The sequence below is a fragment of the Gossypium raimondii genome, chromosome 5 (assembly GCF_025698545.1).
Source record: "Gossypium raimondii isolate GPD5lz chromosome 5, ASM2569854v1, whole genome shotgun sequence".
In the NCBI taxonomy this organism is placed as follows: Eukaryota; Viridiplantae; Streptophyta; class Magnoliopsida; order Malvales; family Malvaceae; genus Gossypium; species Gossypium raimondii.
In genome coordinates this window covers 22,532,092-22,555,079 of record NC_068569.1, presented here as the reverse complement: position 1 = coordinate 22,555,079, position 22,988 = coordinate 22,532,092, and the positions used below count along the sequence as shown (strand labels likewise).

The window sequence follows — 22,988 nt, the reverse complement described above, 5'->3', positions numbered from 1 at the left end:
ATTTTTCGCCTAGAGAACTAAAGTAAATTGAACTCGGATACCGAACTTCTATGCTCACAAGAGCTGACATATTTGGGCTACTCACACAAGCTTCAGAGAATCCGCAACATATGTTGGATTTCAAACCAATATAAAACCCTTGATCAAACCCAATGGCTCATTCAAGCCTAGTACGATAATTGCTCACACAAGCTAACATAATGAATTGAGAATTCATAACAAATGTTGGATCTCAAATAACCATGTAAATCCCTGTTTGTTTTCATATTGGACCTTAATGGCATGCCATTTATATCCTAATCATTTACTAAGCTCACACAGGCATTGTTACCAATTTCGTATCATTTTAAAACCCTGTAATCGTATACACATTTTATACATTCCCTATCCATTTCAATATTCGTTCCAATTCTTAATACAATCCATAATTGCCACAATTCTCATGCTTTACAATGTAGTTCATTTGATGCCAAATTCTATTTCATAATAATTCAAAATCACAAACACAAATAAATACAATTTAACATATCAATTAATCAAATAGTAAACTTCGTATGAACTTACCTGGAAAACAATAAACGAACAAGTCTATAAGGACTGATAAACAAATTTGCCTTTTCCTTGATTATCTTCGATTTGGTTCAAATCGTGATCTATACAATAATTTAGTTCGATTTATTAATTCCAAACATCTTATAACAGCCTATTAAAAGCATAAGTCAATTCAATTTCACTTTTTGAATGTTCCCTAAAGTTTTTCATTTTATTTAATTTAATCCTAAAACCAAATTTGCCATAACTTTCAAATTTGAGCCTTGATTTCAAAACTGATCTCAATTTCACCCTTTAAAAACCCTATATTATCTATAATTATAGAAATTTTACATCATTTTTGAAATATATCATCCCTAAGTTCAAAACTAACAATTAAACTTTACAAACTAGTTTTTTTTTTTAATTTCTAATCTTAAAATCAAGCAATTTAGTACCAAAAGCTTTAAGAAATCAACAATGATAACCTTTTTAAACTTTAACAGTTTTACAAATTGGTACCCGAACTAGCTAAATCAAGCTCTTGGGATTTCAAAAACATAAGAATGACAAAGAAAAGAACTTAGAATCACTTACCAATTGAAGAATAAAGTTAAAAAGCTTCAAACCCTTTCTTCTTCCTTTTTGTTTCATAAGAATGGAAACATGAACACAAAATGGCATTTTGTTTCTTTTATTTTTATTTTATATAGTTATATTAATAATTAATTAATCTTAATTAACTTAATTAATTATAATTAATAACTTTAATCATAATTAACAAAATTGGCGGATACTTGTTGTCATCCACCACATTTGGCTATTTACTAATGATCCAATTTCTTAATTGGTCCTTTTATTAATTAAAATCCATAACGATTAACTTTTACCACTTTTAGAATTTAGTCATTGTACCTTAATTAACTATCTGATTGAAATAGTTAAGGACCAAACTTTAATTAAATTTTATATTAACCTTGCAAATATTAAATAATATTTACGAACTCGCTTATCAAAAATGGGGTTTCGAAATAGCCATTTTCGACACAATTGAAAAACGAGTTGTTACACATACCCTACAATACCGTGCAAGAAAACCTTTTGTATTTGTAAAATTAACATTTACCATATAATATTTGGGTTCACGTGTAGCTTTAATCATAAAAACTTATAGCAAAGTAAATCATATAAACTTATATAAACTTAATTTAGAGAAAAAATTATGTTAAGGTGTAACCCTTTTATAATATGTAAATTAAGTAAAAAGTAATATAAATTTTATAATATATAACATTTATAAAAAAATTATAAAGTCTCCAATAACTATCATATGACTTCTTATAAGGAATATAATTTTGTCATAATTTTAGAAGGTTTTTCGCATAAACATATTATTTTTATAATATATAACATGTACACATAAATAAATTATGTACATGTTTCTTAGTTGTAATTTTGTAAATAAATATATTATAATATTTTTATAAGATATAATTTTTTTATAATAAACTTTTGATTATAACTTTAAAAAAGTTAGCATTTAAGAAATATATTTTTAGTTATAACTTTATAAAATACAAATAAATTATTTTTATAATATAATTTTTAAAATTTATAATGTAATAAATCTTTATTCATAACTATCCCAAACACACATACGTGTGATTATAATATAAAAATTTATAATTCAAACTTGTATAAAAATATATTTAAAAATCGATTTTGGGTGTAATTACATGCGTAATTACCCGATTCTCACATTCTCCTTAAGAATTGGAAAGTATAATTAGAGTGCTTTAATTACACATAATTTAGTGGGACTCACTAATTACAATAATTACTTAAACATGTTATTGGTATATAATTATAAACAATTACACCAAAATCTAATTACTACGTGACTTTTCAAATACTATCCATGTAATTAAAATATAATTACACATGATAACTTTTAAGCCTTTTTATTTTTATTTCTTTAAAATTATAATTACATTCCATTTAAAGAATAAAATACTTGACAATTATAAATATAATCATTATCTTAATAATTACATCACAGTTAAGTCTTAAACACAAAATTCAACATTTTTGTTAACGTTTATCCGTTTAGCACTTTACTTTTTATTTTACTTCAAAATTGAATGACCAAACTTTACTTAAAAGCCCTTAAGACTAATTTAGATATGTGTTGTAGGTCAGCCACGTTCTCCGGCAGAAATCACATGGAAGCTTCCTTTATAAATCATATTATATTTAATAAGAGGAAGCATTTATTTATATTATTGTAAAATTGAAATAATTTTACAACACCTTCTAATTTTTATACAAATAAATATTTTAATAATCTAATTGTTAAATTTATTTAAATAATAATAGTTACTGTTAACTCTTTTTGGTGACCAATCTCAAATGATTTTTTTTTAAACAAAAGCCAGTGTAAGAAATTACATTGATATGGTATATCTTTTGCAAAAAAATTTGGTTATGCCTTTTGCCTTTTCAGGCTCCCTCCTTCCATGTTCATCTTTTTGGGTTTTTTTTCTTCTTTTTTTTTAAGTTTGTTTTTCAGGTTCGCTTTTGTTATTTCAGGCTTCATTAGTCCTAACTAGCATTCAGAAAAGATGTGTCACCTAAAACTATTGTCTTAAGGGATGTCACTTTACAACCTTCCTTTTGATTGGGGAGGGAGAAATTGTCATATATAACCATCTCGACCATTGTACTTTGTTAAGTCACCACTTAGGCTGAGTCGAGGTTTGTTCGTAGAAGGGTTCACCCAATTAGAGACTCTTATATGCTTGTCATGTGGACTGTCACCAAGCCACATCAAGTTCCACTTAAAGACTCTTCTGATCATGTCTAATAAAACTTCTCGTAACTCTACTGTTGACTTTACAAAGTATTGTCGGATCATACCTATCACACCCAAGTAGGACATTCTATCCCCTGTATAAAGTCGAGTCCAAATACCCTACCCTTTTACCAAACTCTGCAAAAATAATTATAATCCTCCAAACACTCTGAAACCATCAGCTCTCAACTCTAGCATCCCATCTTACATCAACCGAATATTTGATAAAAATCCCCCTGCTGCTCCCCTTTTGAGTTGAATTGATATATTTATATATAGCAGAATTAAGAAAACAAAGGTATTAAAGTTTTAAAAGTTAACGGATTTAGGCTAGATTCAAGCATGACAATTGCCTACCATTCGTATCCCTTTCCCCTCAGCCTTTGTGTGAAGATCTCAGAGATGATGAAACAACCTCAAGGATGAGTCTTTCGTGTCCATCATTGCACATGCCAAATGCTTTTCAGTCTTTGTATCCATGATCTAGTCATCATAGACAATTAAATTTTCTCAAAGTAACCATCAGCTCATAGGATATCCATGGGACGAATGATGAATGAACGTCTCTCTTAACCTACAAACTTAGGCCCACAAATACTAGTTAATAAATTTGAATTCGACTTAAATTTAAGTGATCTCCAGACTTAAATGAAGAAATATGTTTTAATGGTGAATGTAGTGAAATATTTCTCATAAACTCCTAAAATAAATCTAAATGTACCAAAATTGATGTCTGAATACAAGTCTTCAAAAATACTAATTACCAATGATCTGAAGAACTTGAAAGCATGATGAAGCATGCAAAACTAAGACTTAAAAAACGTGGGCTTTGGCGCTGCCACCTTGTGGCTGACAACAATGAAAATGTTAAAGCTCATCATTTCAAATAATAAATGAAAGATAAAATTGCAAACCTAAAATATAAATAGTCAAATGCCCCATACCCACACATTTATTAATGACATGCACGTGTATCTTTAAACAAAATTGTTCGGCATAAAGTAAAATGAAAAACATAATTAACAAAAGAAGAATTATAATATTAATATTTTTTTTTTTAAAATTTTAAAAATCCGACAACTTCTCATTTTCTGTTTTGCCTTTGGTTGTCGCAGTTGGCTATGGTCGGAGAAAACAAACCGATTTGCGGGTTGTTGTTCTTCCGGTTATAGCCGATGCGAAGCAAAGAGAACAACAAAATCAACCAGAAAAAAACATACGTAAACCGACTTCAGGTTAAGACATTGTAGTTTTTACATTTATCAACTTAATTTTCAAATTGTCTTTCATTTAATTATTATTTTGATTTGATTCAATGTCGAGCGATACTCCAAATGCTGTTGTATGTCTGCATGGCGACCTTGAGTTGAAAATCATCGAAGCTCGATGCTTGCCAAACATGGATTTACTATCGGAGCGTCTCAGACGATGCTTCACGCCATTTGACCCATTTTCTAGACGAAAGAAGAACCATCGCCACCGTAAGATAATCACCAGCGACCCGTACGTAACGGTTTGCCTAGCCGGTGCCACAGTGGCGCGGACACGGGTGATTTCAAATTCTCAACACCCTGTTTGGAATGAGCGCTTCAAGATCCCCTTGGCCCACCCAACATCTCAATTCGAGTTCTACGTCAAGGACAATGATGTGTTCGGCGCTGATTTGATAGGGGTGGCAATCGTTCCAGCAGTTGAGGTCCTCAGAGGTGAAATAATCAGCGGCTGGTTCCCTATAATAAGCTCTTATGGAAAACCGCCAAAACCTGACTGCGCGGTTCACCTAGAGATGAAATTCATCAAATGCGAAGAAATGTCATTTTTCAAATACGGAATGGCGACAAACTCGAATGAATTTGGAATAAGAAACTGTTATTTCCCTGCACGACACGGTGGTTCGGTTACTTTGTACCAAGACGCACACGTTATGCAATCGACATTACCACCAATTATGTTGGAGAATGGAACCGTGTTTAAGAATGAACCGTGTTGGGAAGACATTTGCCATGCGATTTTAGAAGCCCACCACATGGTTTACATTGTGGGATGGTCAGTTTTTCATGAGGTGAGGCTGGTGAGAGAGCCCACAAGGCCGCTGCCTAAAGGTGGGAGTTTGAGTTTAGGGGATTTGCTCAAGTACAAATCGGAAGAAGGGGTTAGAGTTCTGCTATTGGTTTGGGATGATAAGACCTCCCATAGCAAGTTCTTCATCAACACGGTATGCATTTTCTTCTATCTATTTTGATCTTTGTGGGATATTCTCCCCAAATTATAAACAATTACTCATATAAACTCTTCAAAGTCATTGTCTTTCTAGTAGGAAATTTGTACCATTGCTCTTGTTTATTTTTAAAGTTTTTCTTTTTGTAGATTGTGTGAGCATATATTTTCATTTTTTTATTTAATACGGCAGGCAGGAGTGATGCAAACACATGATGAAGAAACTCGAAAGTTTTTCAAGCACTCTTCTGTTACATGTGTGTTGTCCCCTCGTTATGCCAGCAGTAAGCTTAGCATTTTCAAGCAACAGGCATGCTTTATGCTATGGTCCAGTTCTTATTGCATAATTGGAACTAATTCTTTCTACACAGAGGGATAATTATTGGGAACTGAAGGACGTACTGACTTTTGTGCTGCATGTGATCCAGGTTGTTGGAACCCTCTTTACGCACCATCAGAAATGTGTGATTGTGGATTCTCTAGCGTATGGAAATAATCGAAAGATTACTGCCTTTTTAGGAGGCTTGGACCTTTGCGACGGTCGCTACGATACACCTGAACATCGACTCTTTCGCGATCTTAATACTGTATATAGAGAGGATTTTCACAACCCCACATTTTCTGTGAGTATTTATTTTCATTGTTATTTGGTTTAATCTGTTAGATTGAAATTGGATTTGTGTTAGCCATATCAATTATTACAAACTCTACCTATACAAATTGATCTTGTGCAGTACATATGATCTTCAATTAGTTTGAAGAATCTTGACATCGATTGCTCTTATTGATTCTTATTTTTCTTTTAATTGCTAGGCAGCAATTAAGTGCCCCAGGGAACCATGGCATGACTTACATTGTAAGGTTGAAGGACCAGCTGCTTATGATATTCTTAAGAACTTCGAGCAGCGTTGGCGGAAAGCTACGAAATGGGCCCAGCTTGGACGACGATTAAAAAGGGGTTGTAAGAATGAAGATGTTTTAATAAAGTTGGACCGAATTTCTTGGATACTAAGCCCTTCTGACACAATCTCACCGGATGATCCTGCACTATGGGTTCGCAGTGAAGTAGATCCAGAGAATTGGAACGTCCAGGTACTTACAACATGCCTCTTCAAGCAAGCTACATCATTTTGATCTAAACCTTTGTTGGTTCTGTAAATCGACAGGTTTTTCGGTCTATAGATTCAGGATCTGTGAAAGGGTTTCCTAAAGATGTTTATCAAGCAAATTCTGAGGTTTTAATTCTTACTTCTTTAGAATAAAGAAACATAAGTCTGTTATATTTGAACTAACCATTATCCTTCTTCTAGTTTGAGTTAGTAATAGACAATTTAATTTTGATTTTCTCCAACATGGGATTGTTTAATTCTTTATTTTTCCTTCAGAATCTTGTTTGTGCAAAAAATCTGGTTATAGACAAGAGCATTCAGACAGCATACATCCAGGCAATTCGAGCTGCTCAACATTTCATATATATTGAGAACCAATATTTCATTGGATCATCATATGCTTGGCCATCTTACAAAGCAGGTTTCAGTAATATTTATTTTTCTGCATAATTTTCATTCTCGACCATTCAGAAATGGAGTATTATTGTGAATTTAACAACCGGTTTCAATTATCAAGAAAATTCGTGCTAGAGGATGTCTATTTTACTCGGTCTCAGTTCAATGTTATTAACTTGTTTCTGGTATTGTTAGGTGCTGATAATTTAATTCCTATGGAGTTGGCATTGAAGATTGCTAGTAAGATAAGAGCAAAAGAGAGATTTGCAGTTTATATTATTATACCAATGTGGCCTGAAGGCGTCCCTTCTTCAACATCTGTGCAAGAAATTCTCTTTTGGCAGGTCCTTTTTCTTTCCTTTTTCAAGGAATGATATAGATGATTGATTTGTAAGGTGATGTCTAGCCCTCGCTTGGATTTGGCATTGTATTATACATTAGCTTAGTTATTTGATATTTCAGGGGCAGACAATTAAAATGATGTATGGAATCATAGCAAAAGAGTTGAAAGCTATGCGTATTGAGAATTCTCATCCACAAGACTATCTAAATTTCTATTGCCTTGGTAATCGGGAAGAAATTCCCTCAGACTATTCTTGGTCTAAGTCATGCCTATTATCTCCTACTGGTGATGCGGTAATCAAACAAGTTCTGTAGTTTATTAGAGCATGATTTGAATAGACCTTCAAACGGAGCTAAGCTAAGAACGTGAAGTTATAATTGTTATTTCAGGTTTCAACTTCACTAAGGTTCCAACGGTTTATGGTTTATGTACACGCAAAGGCAATGATAGTAGATGACGAGTACCTGATATTGGGGTCTGCCAATATAAATCAACGATCGATGGCTGGTTCAAGAGACACCGAGATAGCAATCGGTGCATGCCAACCCCATTATACATGGAGTCAAAAGAAGAGACAGCCGCGTGGTCAGGTTTGAACTTTCCATTCTTGCCACCTAATTTTGTATTTATACTTGGTTTTCCCAACAAGGGATGAACCAATATAAGGATCTTTTTTGCAATTCTCTTTCATGTGAAGGATCTTCACCTAATGTTGTTTTCCTTTTTTTCCTTCCTAATATTGGTGAAATGATGCTAATCAATTAAGATGCAGGTCTATGGGTACAGAATGTCTCTATGGGCTGAACACATGCACATGGTGAACGATTTGTTTAATAAACCTGAAAATTCGGATTGTGTGAGGATGGTAAACAACATTGCTGAAGAAAATTGGAGAAGGTACTCGAAGAACGAGTTTACGATATTACAGGGGCACCTACTCAAATACCCGATTTCGGTAAATGGTAGTGGTATAGTAGGGCCCTTGTCTGGACATGAGACCTTTCCAGATGTAGGTGGCAAGGTCCTTGGATGTCGATCAACACTTCCAGATGCTCTTACTACGTAGGCTTCAATATTTTTCATTAGCGTCCAAATTGAGAGTGAAGAAGGGTAGACAGGGGTGGGGCAAGTCTACTTCTTCATATAGAACATAGTGCAGATTACGAAGGCAACATGGGTTAACATACGACTGCCTCGTCTAGTGGGTTAACACAAGAGTCCTTTTAGGCCAAAGGTTTTGTAGATGGAGAGAGGTGCTCTGTTTTTACAGCCATCAACGAGTGAAAAAGCAAGCCAAATATTTCTGATTTGATGGCACTCTATATTTATTTTTTGTTTCTTTTTGGGATGCCAAAAGCTAAAACAATTTGTTAGCTTTGAGATTATAGAGATTGTTTTGCAGGAAATTTAAATGATGTTACAACCAAAATGTACATGAATTCAAAGTAAATAAATAGATATTAAAATACAAGAGATCATAATTTTGGGTTCACTTGGCGCATAATTATCCCATCATTCTCGTTGTTTTTATTACTAAAAAAACTAGTAGAGTTGTAACAGTTGATACATTTGCAAAGTATTATTTTGACATAGACATTGTTAGAAATTTGAGTACAAATTTTATCTAGACAAAAATATAAAAATTTAAAAGGCTAGATAACACATATAATTATACTCATACATGAATATGCCTAACTAAGTTTGATACATAACAGCGGGTAGCAAACCTTGGTCCCAAAAGAGGGCTGCCACCGCCCACGTATATTACTCCTAGAGGGAGTATGCTTTCTCCTATTAAAATGTTATTTTTTGGTTAAATATTGTTCAATTGAGACTTTTGTTATTTTTTCTATTAACGGAGAGTATGAGCTAAGTTAAATTATGCCAATCACCTAGAAATTACTCTGCCAAAATATAGCGAAATTATTCCACACGAAATAATTCTAAGTTTTCATTTCATGAGTAGGACCTACACTCTAGCAAATTCAGGTGAAGATTAATAAAGAAGATCGAGAGGTTGAAAGCTGCGAATCATCTATTTTACTTATTCAAAAAACACAAGTATAATTCGAATAAGAATATTTATTACTATAAATATAACAAAGATTCGATTTTAGAAATTCTTTTAAACTTTCCCTATCCTACAAACATGCTTTTCTAAACCGTATTTTTTCATTTGATCAATTAAGATTTTCATGGCTAACTTTGGCAACTACAAAGTGGCGTCTAAAACTTCGACAAGTCTAATTCCAATCAAACAGAATCTAGAGGAAACCTTGTGAGGGTACGTCGAATGTTTCCAAACTGCAACTTAGGAGGTCAATTAGCTAAATGATGAATGGGCCATTCAAGCTTTCATTTCGAGAGCTAAGCGCATGCCACTTAGATACGTGCTAACTGATGCACAACGAACTAGACTTTATCAACTCCATAAGGAAGTCATGAGGTAATTTGAACTAGAAAAGGCTCAGTTTGCTACGTAAAAAATTGAGCGGGCTAATAAGAATCGAAGAAAAGACAAATAGAGATGACCCGATAAAAAGTCAGACAAAACTAGCTAAACGAATGATAGTAGATTTGCCAAGGAACAACCTTCGTAGGAAAAAAATGAGAACCATTATGCAAACAGGAACGAATCATTTAAATAAATTTCCATACATCAATCTAGAGAAAAAAATATTTTATCACTTATATTTTATTTTAAATGATATATTTTAAATAATTAATTAAATGCTTATTTATAACTGGTCCAAAATATTATAGATTTGTAGTTTGATTTATCATTCACATGCTTTTTTTATATATATATATAACTCATAGAAATTTAAAAAAAAAAATCATTTAATGTGGAGGTTAATACGATCACATGCATTAGAAAACAAATATTTAAATTAGTAAATTAAAAAGAATTAAGCTGGTTATAACTATTGGGCATCCGAACCATCCAGCTAGCCATGACAGCCATGATAGCCATGCAAATATTTTAATGCTTGCGAGATTCCTTAACCTTCAAGGCTTCCTCTCAGATGTTGAAATCGAACTGACCTGACTCACCAACTCGTGCTGTCCCGCCCCTCCGCTGTTTGCCGTTGAAATTATATGAATATATGCTCTCCCATAATCCCGTTCCAAAAAAGTTGATTCCATTTCTATTAATTCATTACAGACCCTCCTCCACCCACCACTTCCCTTTCCTTCCTTTCTGCCAAATTCTGAAACATGTGGTGGTGAATGACGATTTCTATATTCCCTCCATCATTTCCCCTTCTTTTATTGCGTGATTCCATTTCCCATTCTTCCTTCTTTTTATACCCCCACCCCTAAACTCCATACTATCTACGCTGCGATCGCCTGCAACTGCAACCTCACTTTTGCTTGCTTCGTAGTATACTCTCTTTTCTCCTTCCCTTCCCTGTTTAATTTCTTCATTCTTTTCTATGTTAACTGAATTTGAAGTTTCTAAAACTTTTACTTGTTTGCGGATGCAGGGTAGCTCACACTGCACCATTTTCAGCACGATCCAGCGTCAAACTTAGGCCGCTACCTGTTGGCTTATTATGGGTAACACCAATAACGTAATTGCCTTGCGCCACTTCTTGTTCTTTTCCTTTTTTTTTCTTTTTTTCCTTTTGAACATGCTTTCTTTTTTTTTTTTTTTTAAACTTAAAGCTATTATATACTATAATTTTCTCTGAAATGCAGGGTCCCGAGGAAAGCACTGATCTTGGTATGCTGTTCTTCTCCTTTGCTTATATGTTGCTTTTTTCTTTCTGTTATTTGGTTGTTTAATGTTTATCCTACTCTGAATTTATGATTTGGATTTTGGAGTTCCTGCTAGTCCTGGATTAGAGCTGGAATTGTTTAGTTTTCTTTTTTTTCTTGTTCATATGCTTGTTTGTTTGTATATCAAGACAGCAAAACTAACAATATTAAGCTGATGAACATCTCGAATATAATATGCAGTGTCTTTCTTTTTAGTTATACTAATTGAACAGAAAAAAAAATGAAGCAATTTCAATTAAATTTGATAAGCAAGCATGGTCTACGACTTAAAGGCATTTATTTTGTGAATACTAACTTAGGGCCTATGAGGATTATTTTGTGCTACAATTGTATTAATGATGTTATCTTAACTCTTAAGATGAAGAACTGGTGGGTTTTGTTCCTTATCTAAAATGAGTTATAAAGTAGAAAACTGCTTCTAAAGTATGCTTTTGGATTTAATTTCAGGTGCAGTGTTGCGAAATGGAAGAGAAATCCTTTTGCAGGTAAAGGAGACAATTTTGGTCATTCTATTTTATAGGAACTTGGAGACTTTGTTGAGTTCATGAATGTTTAAAGGTTTTCTATGTGTGGACTGATATCATTACTCATCTAGGAATGGTCTTCTCTGTTTCGAAGTTACCATGTCACTCTAAAGTAGAATATGGAATAGTTGCATAAAAACCCTCATATTTCTTTATTTGTTCAACAGGGTTTTAACTGGGAGTCTCACAAATATGACTGGTGGAGAAACTTAGAAAGGAAAGTTCCTGACATTGCAAAATCTGGGTTTACATCTGTATGGTTGCCACCAGCATCTAACTCCTTTTCACCTGAAGGTTAGAGGAAAATTTTCTTCAAAGCACAAACTAGTTTCTAGTCAATTATCCCAAATGTCTGATCAGATATCCTCTTGTCTTATTACAGGGTACCTTCCCCAAAACCTTTATTCACTCAACTCTTCATATGGGTCTGAGCAGTTGTTGAAAGCATTACTCCAAAAACTAAAGCAGTACAAAGTTAGACCAATGGCTGACATAGTAATCAATCATCGTATTGGAACTACTAAAGGACATGGAGGAATGTATAACCGTTATGATGGAATTCCACTTGCGTGGAATGAACATGCTGTCACATCTTGTACTGGCGGACTGGTATAAAGCTATTCATAAAAGTCTCTTTGCTGCTTTACATCGTGTGCTGGCGGACATATACTGCAATGTAAGACTATTTTTTACCTCAAAATATATCTCAGGGTAACAAAAGCACTGGAGACAACTTCCATGGGGTTCCAAATATTGATCACAGCCAACATTTTGTTCGTAAGGACATCATAGGGTGGCTGAAGTGGTTACGTAGTGTTGGCTTCCAAGATTTTCGCTTTGATTTTGCAAGGGGGTAATAACAATGCTGCACTAGTATAGGTTATTGCTGCCTCTAAAAATTATCTGCTTTTCATCACATTGTATTCATATTGCTGCACTGTTTTGCCTCAGGTACTCAGCAAAATATGTCAAAGAATACATTGAAGGAGCAAAGCCTATATTTTCTGTCGGAGAATATTGGGATTCTTGCAACTATAATGGACATGGATTAGACTATAACCAAGGTAATACACTTGATCTGTTTTTCATACCTGAGATCTTCTGTAAAAGATATCCGGCTTGGTTTTCTTTGATAAATCTATCCATATATTTACATTGTATTTACAACCTTTACTGCAGATAGCCATAGACAAAGGATCGTTAATTGGATTGATGCCACGGGACAGCTCTCGGCTGCATTTGACTTCACAACCAAGGGAATTCTTCAGGCATGATCCAAAACATCATATTTCTTTGTACCAAGAGAAAGGAACCGCGTTTCAGTCTATTGTGGCACCATATTCATTCTCCTGATGTTTTTTATGTCATAATCTTCAAAGGAACTGAGATATTTATGTTTTTTTTTTCAGTTTCTTTTGGAATTTACTTATTTGTAACTTTGCAGGAAGCTGTAAAAGGGCAGTTCTGGCGTCTGCGTGACCCTCAAGGAAAGCCACCAGGTGTAATGGGGTGGTGGCCCTCAAGGGCTGTCACATTTATCGATAACCATGACACAGGCTCAACACAGGTACAACAAATTTCTTGATGCTGCAAGTAATTCTTGCATACGATGATTGTCAGGGTAACATAGAAGCAAGTAATTCTTGCATAATGACATGATATGCTTTTTCAAGTCTTGATTTGGGATCCCACTTTTTTAAAGTTTGCTTTAGCTGGGCTGTATTTTGGACTATTTTAACTGACTTGAAATGATGCCCTTCCAATTTTGAAAAACATCTACAGTCCAAAGAAAACATGTAAATAATCTTTACATGCTTTTGCTTAAATAGATTCACAGTTCTGAGAAATCTTAAAGTATGAAAGTGTAGAAATACCAATCTGGTACTTCACTCCTTGAAGCGATAAGCCTGAATTGGTAGTAAGATATTCTTTGTGCTAAATGTTTGAAGTAAGAAGTATTTATGGTAAATTTCAAAACCTGTATCTTCCCAATCTGGAATCTAATCACTTGTCAATCGTTTTATTCTTGCAGGCTCATTGGCCTTTCCCCTCAAATCATATTATGGAGGTATGAGTTGATGTTTGCATCATAATTGCCCGTGAACTAGTTCCTGATATATATAAATACAGTGCATGACTCCATGCGTTCCTACTTCCTACAGGGTTATGCATACATACTTACACATCCAGGAATACCAACAGTTTTTTACGACCACTTTTATGACTGGGGCAATTCCATTCACGAACAAATTGTTAAATTGGTACGATACGCAACACGACCATGAATTTCCAGGAAAACATTTTCCATTGAATGTTTAAAGATTTCGTACGCGTGTATGCAGATGGACATTCGAAGGCGTCAAGATATTCACAGCCGGTCATCTGTCAGAATTCTGGAGTCCCAACACAACCTGTATTCTGCAATTATTGCAGAAAAAGTATGCATGAAGATTGGGGATGGTTCATGGTGTCCAACTGGCAGAGAGTGGGCACTTGCAACCAGCGGACATAGATATGCAGTGTGGCAAAAGCAATGATTCGTCAACCTTATTTCCTTCCTTTCATTGTTAAATCCCTTTGGTAATGGGGAATAGGTGCAAGGCATCCCACTATAGCAATCAAGCATGATGGCTACTACTTACTTTTTACATTAAATAAAGCCATTCCATCTCCAAATCTGCGTTGGAAAGTATTATCGGTGATCCTTAATTTGTATGTCCCCGATAATTAGTGACTGCATTTACCATCAATAAAATTATAGAGCATCTTTAACTTGTGTTACATTTTTTTTCCTGATGTTGACACGCATCTATTCAAGCATGAAAGTAATCATAAAATTCTTGTAAAAGACAAGGCAAATGGCATGGAAGTTAGGTCCCATAGAATGTGAAAAAGTGAGAGAAATGTATTATATCAGACAAATTGATGTACAAGTTCAAATTAGGCTGCAGAAAGCACCAGCAAATGATAAGGAAACCCTGTATACATATAATATAATATTAAAAAAAATGCTGATCTTTTCACTTAGAAATGATTATATGGATCTAACCCTGCATATATACTTAATTTATTAGACCGAATGACAAGCGATAGATGAAACTACTCCAAGCTTGCTTATACTAGTTAAGCTGAGATGTGCATCTTATGAATGGGCTCCAACAACTAGGGAATGCTAGATTGATATCTACACATGCATATAGATAGATGTATATATATGAATGTATGTATGTATGCATGTATATTTGGAGTATTTTGACCAATCTATGGATGAGTAGCAGGTAAGAGGCAGCTTAAAAGTGAGATGTGGAGTAGAGTCCGAGTCACATGGCAATAGAGCTGGAAAGAGACTCACTTGTATCATCAATCATAACCATATATATATAAATATATGGTCATCGCCACCATCATTCATGTTTTTGAAACTAAATAACATAAAAATACAAAGAAAAATTCCTTCCCCACCAAATATTCCTCTGTCTAACACAACATGACAACTTTCTGCAATATTTTATGGGTTGCCTTGCCTGCCTAACAACCGTTGTCCCATTCACAACATATCACTATCCTTCCTCTCTCTCTCCCTCACGTGACATACACTGCATCAAAATCTGTCCATCATCCAAAAACTATTCTTAAATATAAATTCACATCTCTTTAATATCTGCAATTTCTTTATCTATTTGTTTGCAATCTCAAAAAAAGAAAACCCTTTCTTTTTTCCTTTAAATTTCCCATTTTGAATTATCTCAATCATCACCTTCTGTAGCTTTATCCAATGTTTTCCCTTCGAACTCAACTGAGCTCCATTTTTGGATAAACCTGCAACCCAATGTCAGAAGATGAGACTACCAACTTTTGCCTACATACTGCATACATATACATTCATTTGTATAGTATATAATGTAAAGATTCCAACTACTTATACCATTATAAACAAAAAAAAGGTAGGGCAACATGTTCACAAGAAAAAAAAAAGAATAATAATGATGAGGTGCATGAGAAAGTATGATAATTGCATGAGAATTGAGAGGTGGTCCGCATGCATCAAAAGTGAATTGAAGGGTTTTAGCTTTGCTTTGCTACAGCCAATAATCATGGATGCATGGCCTCAAAAAGATAACATATATGTGCTTTTATTAATTTATGGTAAAAGGAATATGAAATTAATTAGTACTAGTGTTAATAACTTTATATTATTTATGAACTGATTTTTCGTCTCTCTCTCTTTTTTTAATGGAATTTTGTTTTGTTGTCTCACTTCAGTGATCCAAATTATCATATATAAAAATCATAGCTATACAGATGCATTTCTTTCACTAAAACTAAAAATATAATGAAATTAATGCCTGAAAAACCATAAAGAAGAAGATTTATTTTGTTATAGAAAGGCATGGGTTTTGAGTATATAAAAATTTATGTAATAAATAGATTTATAAAAAAATAATGAGGGTTTATAGAAAGATAATAATAAAAGTAATGATTTAATTTGTCAAAAAAGGCATGGGATTCGAGTATATTCTCACTTTCTCGTGTCCTCAGAGAAGCAATGTGAGCATTCTAGAATATAATGGCCACTATACATGCAAATTGCCCTACACTGCAAAAGACTTTAGGATTCCATTTTAGCTATGGTGAAATGGAATTTTTAAAGAATATTTTTTAATGGAATTTTGAATGTGCTTATATAACATTTAATGAGATGGATTTACTCACCTTAAATCACCATTTCAGCACAGTCGCACGTCTCGTTGAAGCTTTAGCTTGCTTATAGGGGTAATAGACAGAAATTATGCTACTATAAGTCTTAATCTTCAAACTGCACCCTGAAATGGCAATTCAATGAAATAATTAGACGCTTTGGTATTATACTTTTACATCTTTTTGGGCACCCAGCTGCAATTTGCAAAAACGGATCCCATTGTCCCCACAATCGCACCCTAGAGAGGAAAGCAAAAGTATAAGAGAATAAAAGTTGACACTTGAAATTGCACAGAGCGCAGGGAACAAAGCACCTCAACTTTTTTCCCCATCAGAAGCTTGGATTGAGGCATTCAACTAAGGGAGAATGGAAAGTTATTTCTGTTTCTTCATTTTCTAACGTCGAAATTTTGACATGTTATCAAGTTTTCAATAATGCTTTTTAGATATGGCGTTTGAGTGACGGTTCAACGCATTATCATGTATATGTGTAGTTTATAGCTACGGTGCACAGCTGGTATACTTAATGGCTGGATTGAGCAGTATTCGCCATCTAACTTGCATATTGTTTTTTTCCCCGATAAAATGCTAATCGCAAGAACTATGAATAGTATATACACTAATGGAAATGTAAAGAAATTACTGGTTACCACTAGATAGGATTGAATTTTTTATTTTTAAAATCAATTTCGAGTCAAGATGAGTTCTTATTTCGAATGTAGTCGACTTCAATTTTAGTGAAAATTCAAATCATCCCGAGATAATTCTGAATATACTTATATATAACATTATTGATGAGGAGTATCAATAAATGAGGAGAATGGTGGTGATGCAAAGAGAGTCGATTCACTTAAACAGACCAAGAGTAAAAGAAAGACAAGAGGAGGAAGAAAGTTGCTATGAAGGTAAGGAAGGTTGAATGCAGGAAGCAAGTACTCAAGGATGATATTGAGGAAGAATATCTCTTTCTCTTCGTTGTGGAGGGTACTTATTGGAGGAGGAGCCCTTATTTGGTAGTGGTGACGTGGCTAGGTCGTTGCCATCACAGAGTGCATGGGAGACGTATTGTAACACCTCGTAGACAGGCTTGGAAGTTTTGGCCTCGCAAGTGAAAGGTTCGCTAGTGTTCTGGCGAACTAGGTGTTCGCCAAGGTTTTGGCGAGTTGGGGTTTCGCCAAAAAAGTATTAGCAAGGGGATTTGCCAATAGCAGTGTATGCCTAAAGATGTGGTAAGGGGTTCGTCAGATCCATTACCAAGTTAGGTTCGCAAGTTTCTCTATGAGGTAGGTCTGCTAATGTGATGGTGAGCTGGTGTTCACCAGTCTTGTTGCAAACTGGGGTTCGATAATCAAAGATACAATTAGACTCAAATTAGGAAATAAAGATTTAGTGTATCTAAGAATACTTTACATGCAAGTAATAACTTTCCTAAGTCAAGTAGGGTATCCAAAGATTTTCAGGACTCTTAGGTCTATAAATACGACCTTTAATTCTATGAATTCTTCACTGAATATTCTGTTGTCAAAGTCTCTATTCTAAATTCAGTTTGTAGCTATCAAGGTAAGTCTCTATCTTGTTGAGTATGACTATCCAGGTTCGCATTGCATGAATTTTGTATGTCTTGTTCTGCTTAAGTAATATGTGTGTGTTTGTTGCGAATCAGCTGAACCATCTACCAGCTAGGATAAAGGCAAAGCTAAACTTGTTTAAGTTTCTCTGTTTTCCAATGAGTGGTCTAGAATTATTTGGAGTATGTTAACTGCTATGTTGTTTAGTTTATACTGATATTATTTTTTTAAGAATCGTGTTTTCGAAACAAGTTTCAAAGGTAAGTTTTTTGAAAAGACATGTTTTAAAGTTATGAACCTCTGTTTTCAAATATGGTTTGAAAAATATGATATTTAAAGAAAAATTTTATGCAAGCTCCTATGCGAGCTAAGTTTTTAAAGAACCTCTATTTTCAGTGGCAAGCTGTGTATCAGCGAAGCTCCCCACACGAGCTTAAGTGACAAGTTGTGTATCAGTAAAGCTCCACATGCAAGCTTAAATAATTGTGCTCCTCAGTGAGTCTAGCTTTATATGTGAGCTAATGTGATTTATCTCAAAGTGCGTGCTCCTCTACGAGCAAGGTTGATTATATCCAATGAGACAAAGTGACAAACCAATCTTGTAAGACAGACTCTGTTCATAAGTGATAATGCTCCTCAATAAGCTCAACTCTATGCGAGCTAGTGTGATATGTCTCAAAGTGTATGCTCCTTTGTGAGTTTAGTTGGATTATATCCAACCAGGCAAAGTGACGAGCCAGTCTTACGACCTAGGGCAGACTTTGCTCGTAAGTGTGAACTGGTCTTGCGACCTAAGGCAGACCTCATTCAAAGAAAAGGTTTTTCTAAAAAGTGCAAGCTAACTTTGAGATTTTAGGGTGAACCTAAACTCGATTTTCAAAGGTTTTTTGATAAATGAAATAGGCCTCACAATTTTAAGGCGAGTCACGCCAAGTATGTTTTAAGAAAAGGCTAATGAGTTTTCAAAACTGTTTTCCACAGTTATGTTTTCTGACAGAATGTGCGAACTGGGTCTCACAACCTCACCTGCGAACCCAACACACGAAACGTTTTCAAGACTAAAGTTTCTTTAAAAAAAACATTGTTTCTAAAACATATCCTAACGTTTTTTATTTTTCGCTGAGTTCACAATGAACTCACCCACTCCTCTCTTACTTCTTTTCAGGTAAGTAGGTCGCAAATTAGCATTGGCAAGGTCGATGATGTGGCGAGGTACACTTCTAAGTAGATGTTGGCGAACCTGGGTTAAAGGCGATGAGATTATTGTTATGGGTTTAGAATTAAATGTTATATTTCTAAATTTATGAATATGACAATATTATTTGAAGTTTAGATTATTTAGTTACGTTTAAATTCTCAGTACATTGATTTGCGAACCATGTTTAAAGTACTTGTTATTTCATAAATAAAGTTGATGTTATCTATGCATGAGAGTATTGTGTTTTATTTACATGCAAGTTAGATTTATGATTAAGGTTTACTGCATGGTGCGTGCCATATTTACATGTGTACCCTTGACTCTATGATCCCATAAATGTAAGTGATCCCGTGTAAGTGATGCAAACCTTGATTTCATTCGTGCCCCTGTTATGATTATTTTATTACATACGAACCACTAGTAAGATGCGAACCCATGGTTATATGCGAACCCTATTGAAATATAATAACCCTTGCATGCATGTTCCTTATGATTGCGAAGTCTGTCTATTTGCAAAAGCATGATATATCTGCGAACTGCTTGTAACAGCCCGATTTTCAGTGATGTCGAAAACAACGGTTCGAGGCCACCAAATCTTGTGAGTAAGCTCGTAAATTTTATTATTTAATATTTACGAGTCAAATAAGATTTAAAAAAATTTTAATTAGTAATTTATGTCTTATAATGAATTATTAGATTTGAGTGATAAAACTTTAGTTCAAGTGGTTTTAGAAAATGAGGTATTAGGACCTCGTTTCTATAAATCAAACCGTAAATATTTTTATAAATATTTACGGAGTGTCATTAATGTCGTATTAAAGTGTCGTTGAAAAATTTTAACGTTTCGACAGTTAATTAATTAAAAAGGACTAAACCGAAAAAGGTGTAAAATTTGCTAATTATAATAAAGTGACTAAATGGCTTGGTTAATAAATAAAGAAGGACCTAAATAGAAATTATGCCAAAATGAAAATATGAGGCAGCATAACATGGAAATAATAATAAAATAAAGCCATTAATGGCAAAATTGTAATTAAATTGAAATTAAAAATAAAAGTGAAATTAGAAAGTTTCTAGGCAATTCTTTATTCTTCTCCCAATTTTCGATTCAAAAATAGACATGGGAGAGCTCCCTAAGTTGGTTCTTCAATTTTGCTTCATGTGAGTTCAATTCTTACTCATTTCTAGTAATTTTTATATTTTTGAGATTGTTACAATTAGGTCCAACTAAATCTTACTCTAGTTTTTATTTTGTTAAAGATTTTAATGTTTCCATTGATGAATCTATATGATTTTAGTTATTAAATGATGAATTTGCGATGTTGGTTGATATTTAAAAGTATTTTATTAAGTAATTTTGATGAATTTTTTATTAGGGACTAATTTGTTGAAATAGTAGAAATACAAGGGTTTGTTGTGAAATTATTGAAAAATTGGGCTGTATTGAATGCCATGAATATTCTTCTAGCATGGGTTTGCATTAAAAATGGTTAATTTGCATGATTTGGGCTCAGGGACTAAATTGAATAAAAGTAAAATTTTAGGGGCAATTTTTGTAAAAATGTCAAAAATGACCAATTTTCATGAAATAAATTGTTTTATTATCTAAATTAATAAATTTAATGAAATATTAATTTAGATCAAGATTGAGTGAAAAATCGAGGGAAATAGAAAATTACCAAAATGCCCTTATATCTTGGTATTTCTGCAATTTAGCCAGGTAAGTTCATATGGTTAAACTTTCATGAGTATTTGTTAATTTAGGAATGGTATAATGTATTTATTCATATTTTGTTGTTGAAATTAAGATTATTGTCAAAGTATGAAAATTGAATTGAATGTTTAAAATGAGTAAAACGCGGGATTGAGTACGATCGTTTCGTGGCAAAGAATGATTTGATGGATAAGACCATGGTTGGACCATGGCAATGTTTAAATGTAAGACCATAGTTGGGCTATGGCATTTTAATGAAAAGATCATAACTGGATTATGGCACCTTGAACGTAAGACCATGGTTGGACCATAACAATATATATATGTAAGACCATACCTGGGCTATGGCATTCTAATGATAAGACCATAACTGGGTTATGGCACCTTGAATGTAAGGTCATGGTTAGATCGTGGCAGTATATATATGTAAGACCATAGTTGGGCTATGGCATTCTGATGATAAGACATTAACTGGGTTATGGCACTATGAGCGTAAGACCATGGTTGGACCATGACAGTGTTTATATGTAAGACCATAGCTGGGCTATGGCATTCTGATGATAAGACCATAACTGGGTTATGGCACCTTGAATGTAAGGTCATGGTTAGATCGTGGCAGTATATATATATGTAAGACCATAGTTGGGCTATGACATTCTGATGATAAGACCATAACTGGGTTATGACACTATGAACGTAAGACCATGTTTGGACCATGGCAGTGTTTATATGTAAAACCATAGCTAGGCTATGACATTCTGATGATAAGACCATAACTGATTTATGGCACTACGAATGTAAAGAATGAATTGACGGTAAATTACCCAAGTAAACCGAGGTTCAACATTTGTTGCGAACTTTCGTGTTTACTTTCTGTTTAGCTCTCATGAGTTTCTATTCAACCTTTGGGCTTCTGAAAACAATGTACTCATATCCGTAAGTCGTTCTTCGAATGGTAAAATAACAGGAGTTGTTTTTGGATGATATATGTATATGAAGAAATAGTAAGAGAATGATATGTGTCATGATATGTATATATATCAATATCTTGATATGTTGATATGTTGATACATGGAAATTATGTAAGTTGTGATGAGTAATAAACTCAAGTGTGATATGTTGATAAAATAAGTTTATCAATGTTGAATTCATATGAAATATGTTCAAGTATGCTAACAAGTGTTGTTGTTGACGCTTAGAAAGTGCCAAGTTACTGGTTAAATGGTAATATGTTTATTATATGATGCATTGAAAGGGTAATTGCTCAAATGAAAATATACTTATGCTCATGAAATAGTTGTAAGTTTTTAGTTATGCAATTTCTTATAACATGAGTTATCGTGTGATTAATTCGAAGAAGGTCTATGTTTAAATGCACTAGCTTGTATCTATGGCTGAATGATATGCTTATAACTGGTGTGTAATGCATATGGAATGAGTGTGAAAAGTAAAGAAATGCAAATGAAAATAAGGAAATTTTGGAAGAGTTAAAGTTGTTTAAAATCCTACTATGCTAGGAATATTATGTATAAGTGATACTGTAGATTTATTCACTTAGTGAGTTGTTAAATATAACTTCATGAGTATTGTGGTAGCAATATTAGATTATTCTTGATAAGTATAAATTTCATATTTGAAAAGGAAGTATTATGATTAAAGTTTATACGAGCTTACTAAGCATTCATTGCTTATGTATTTGTTTTCTTCTACTTTTCAGATTATCTAAAGCTCGATTGGGTTGGAAGCTTGTCGGAGATATATCACACTATCCTTTGGTTCTATCGGTATTTTCGAATGTTTTGATTTTGGTTATAATGACATGTATATGTATTTATATGTAATGTGTTGAGTTTAGCCACTTATTTTGGCTTGTTTTGAATGTTTAATTATGACTTGTTGATATATGTAATGTTGATTGTAGATAGACACAAAATTGGGTGAGAAGTATGGCTTGTAAAATGACCTATTTTCGTTCACACAGGCAGAGACATTGGCATGTGTCCCCTACTTCTAAGAAAATTTTTGAAATTTTGGGAAAAATTCCCTAAGTACCTGG

At 33.7% G+C, this 22,988-nt stretch overlaps 2 protein-coding genes across 3 annotated transcripts; both read left to right on the top strand.

Moving 5' to 3' along the window:
* The first annotated feature begins 4,697 nt into the window (after positions 1–4,697).
* LOC105770010 (phospholipase D delta) lies at positions 4,698–8,906 on the top strand. The gene is made up of 10 exons (XM_052631002.1): positions 4,698–5,597; positions 5,793–5,909; positions 5,995–6,222; positions 6,413–6,691; positions 6,766–6,834; positions 6,985–7,129; positions 7,300–7,448; positions 7,567–7,740; positions 7,837–8,037; positions 8,220–8,906. The coding sequence occupies exons 1-10, from the start codon at positions 4,698–4,700 to the stop codon at positions 8,511–8,513; spliced, it is 2,556 nt and encodes an 851-aa protein (XP_052486962.1). The 3' UTR covers positions 8,514–8,906.
* Positions 8,907–10,667: 1,761 nt separating this feature from the next.
* Positions 10,668–14,535, top strand: LOC105770751 (probable alpha-amylase 2). 2 transcript variants are annotated; one of them, XM_012592084.2, is made up of 13 exons: positions 10,668–10,832; positions 10,936–11,022; positions 11,150–11,174; positions 11,678–11,715; positions 11,922–12,048; positions 12,137–12,363; positions 12,465–12,607; positions 12,706–12,818; positions 12,934–13,022; positions 13,199–13,321; positions 13,787–13,822; positions 13,917–14,015; positions 14,097–14,535. In XM_012592084.2, exons 2-13 carry the CDS (start codon positions 11,005–11,007, stop codon positions 14,289–14,291), a joined length of 1,233 nt encoding a protein of 410 aa, XP_012447538.1. In that variant the 5' UTR covers positions 10,668–10,832; positions 10,936–11,004; the 3' UTR covers positions 14,292–14,535. The 2 variants fall into 2 exon arrangements, with proteins under 2 accessions (XP_012447538.1, XP_012447541.1); XM_012592087.2 differs by having other exon boundaries at positions 10,695–10,829.
* Positions 14,536–22,988: the final 8,453 nt, after the last annotated feature.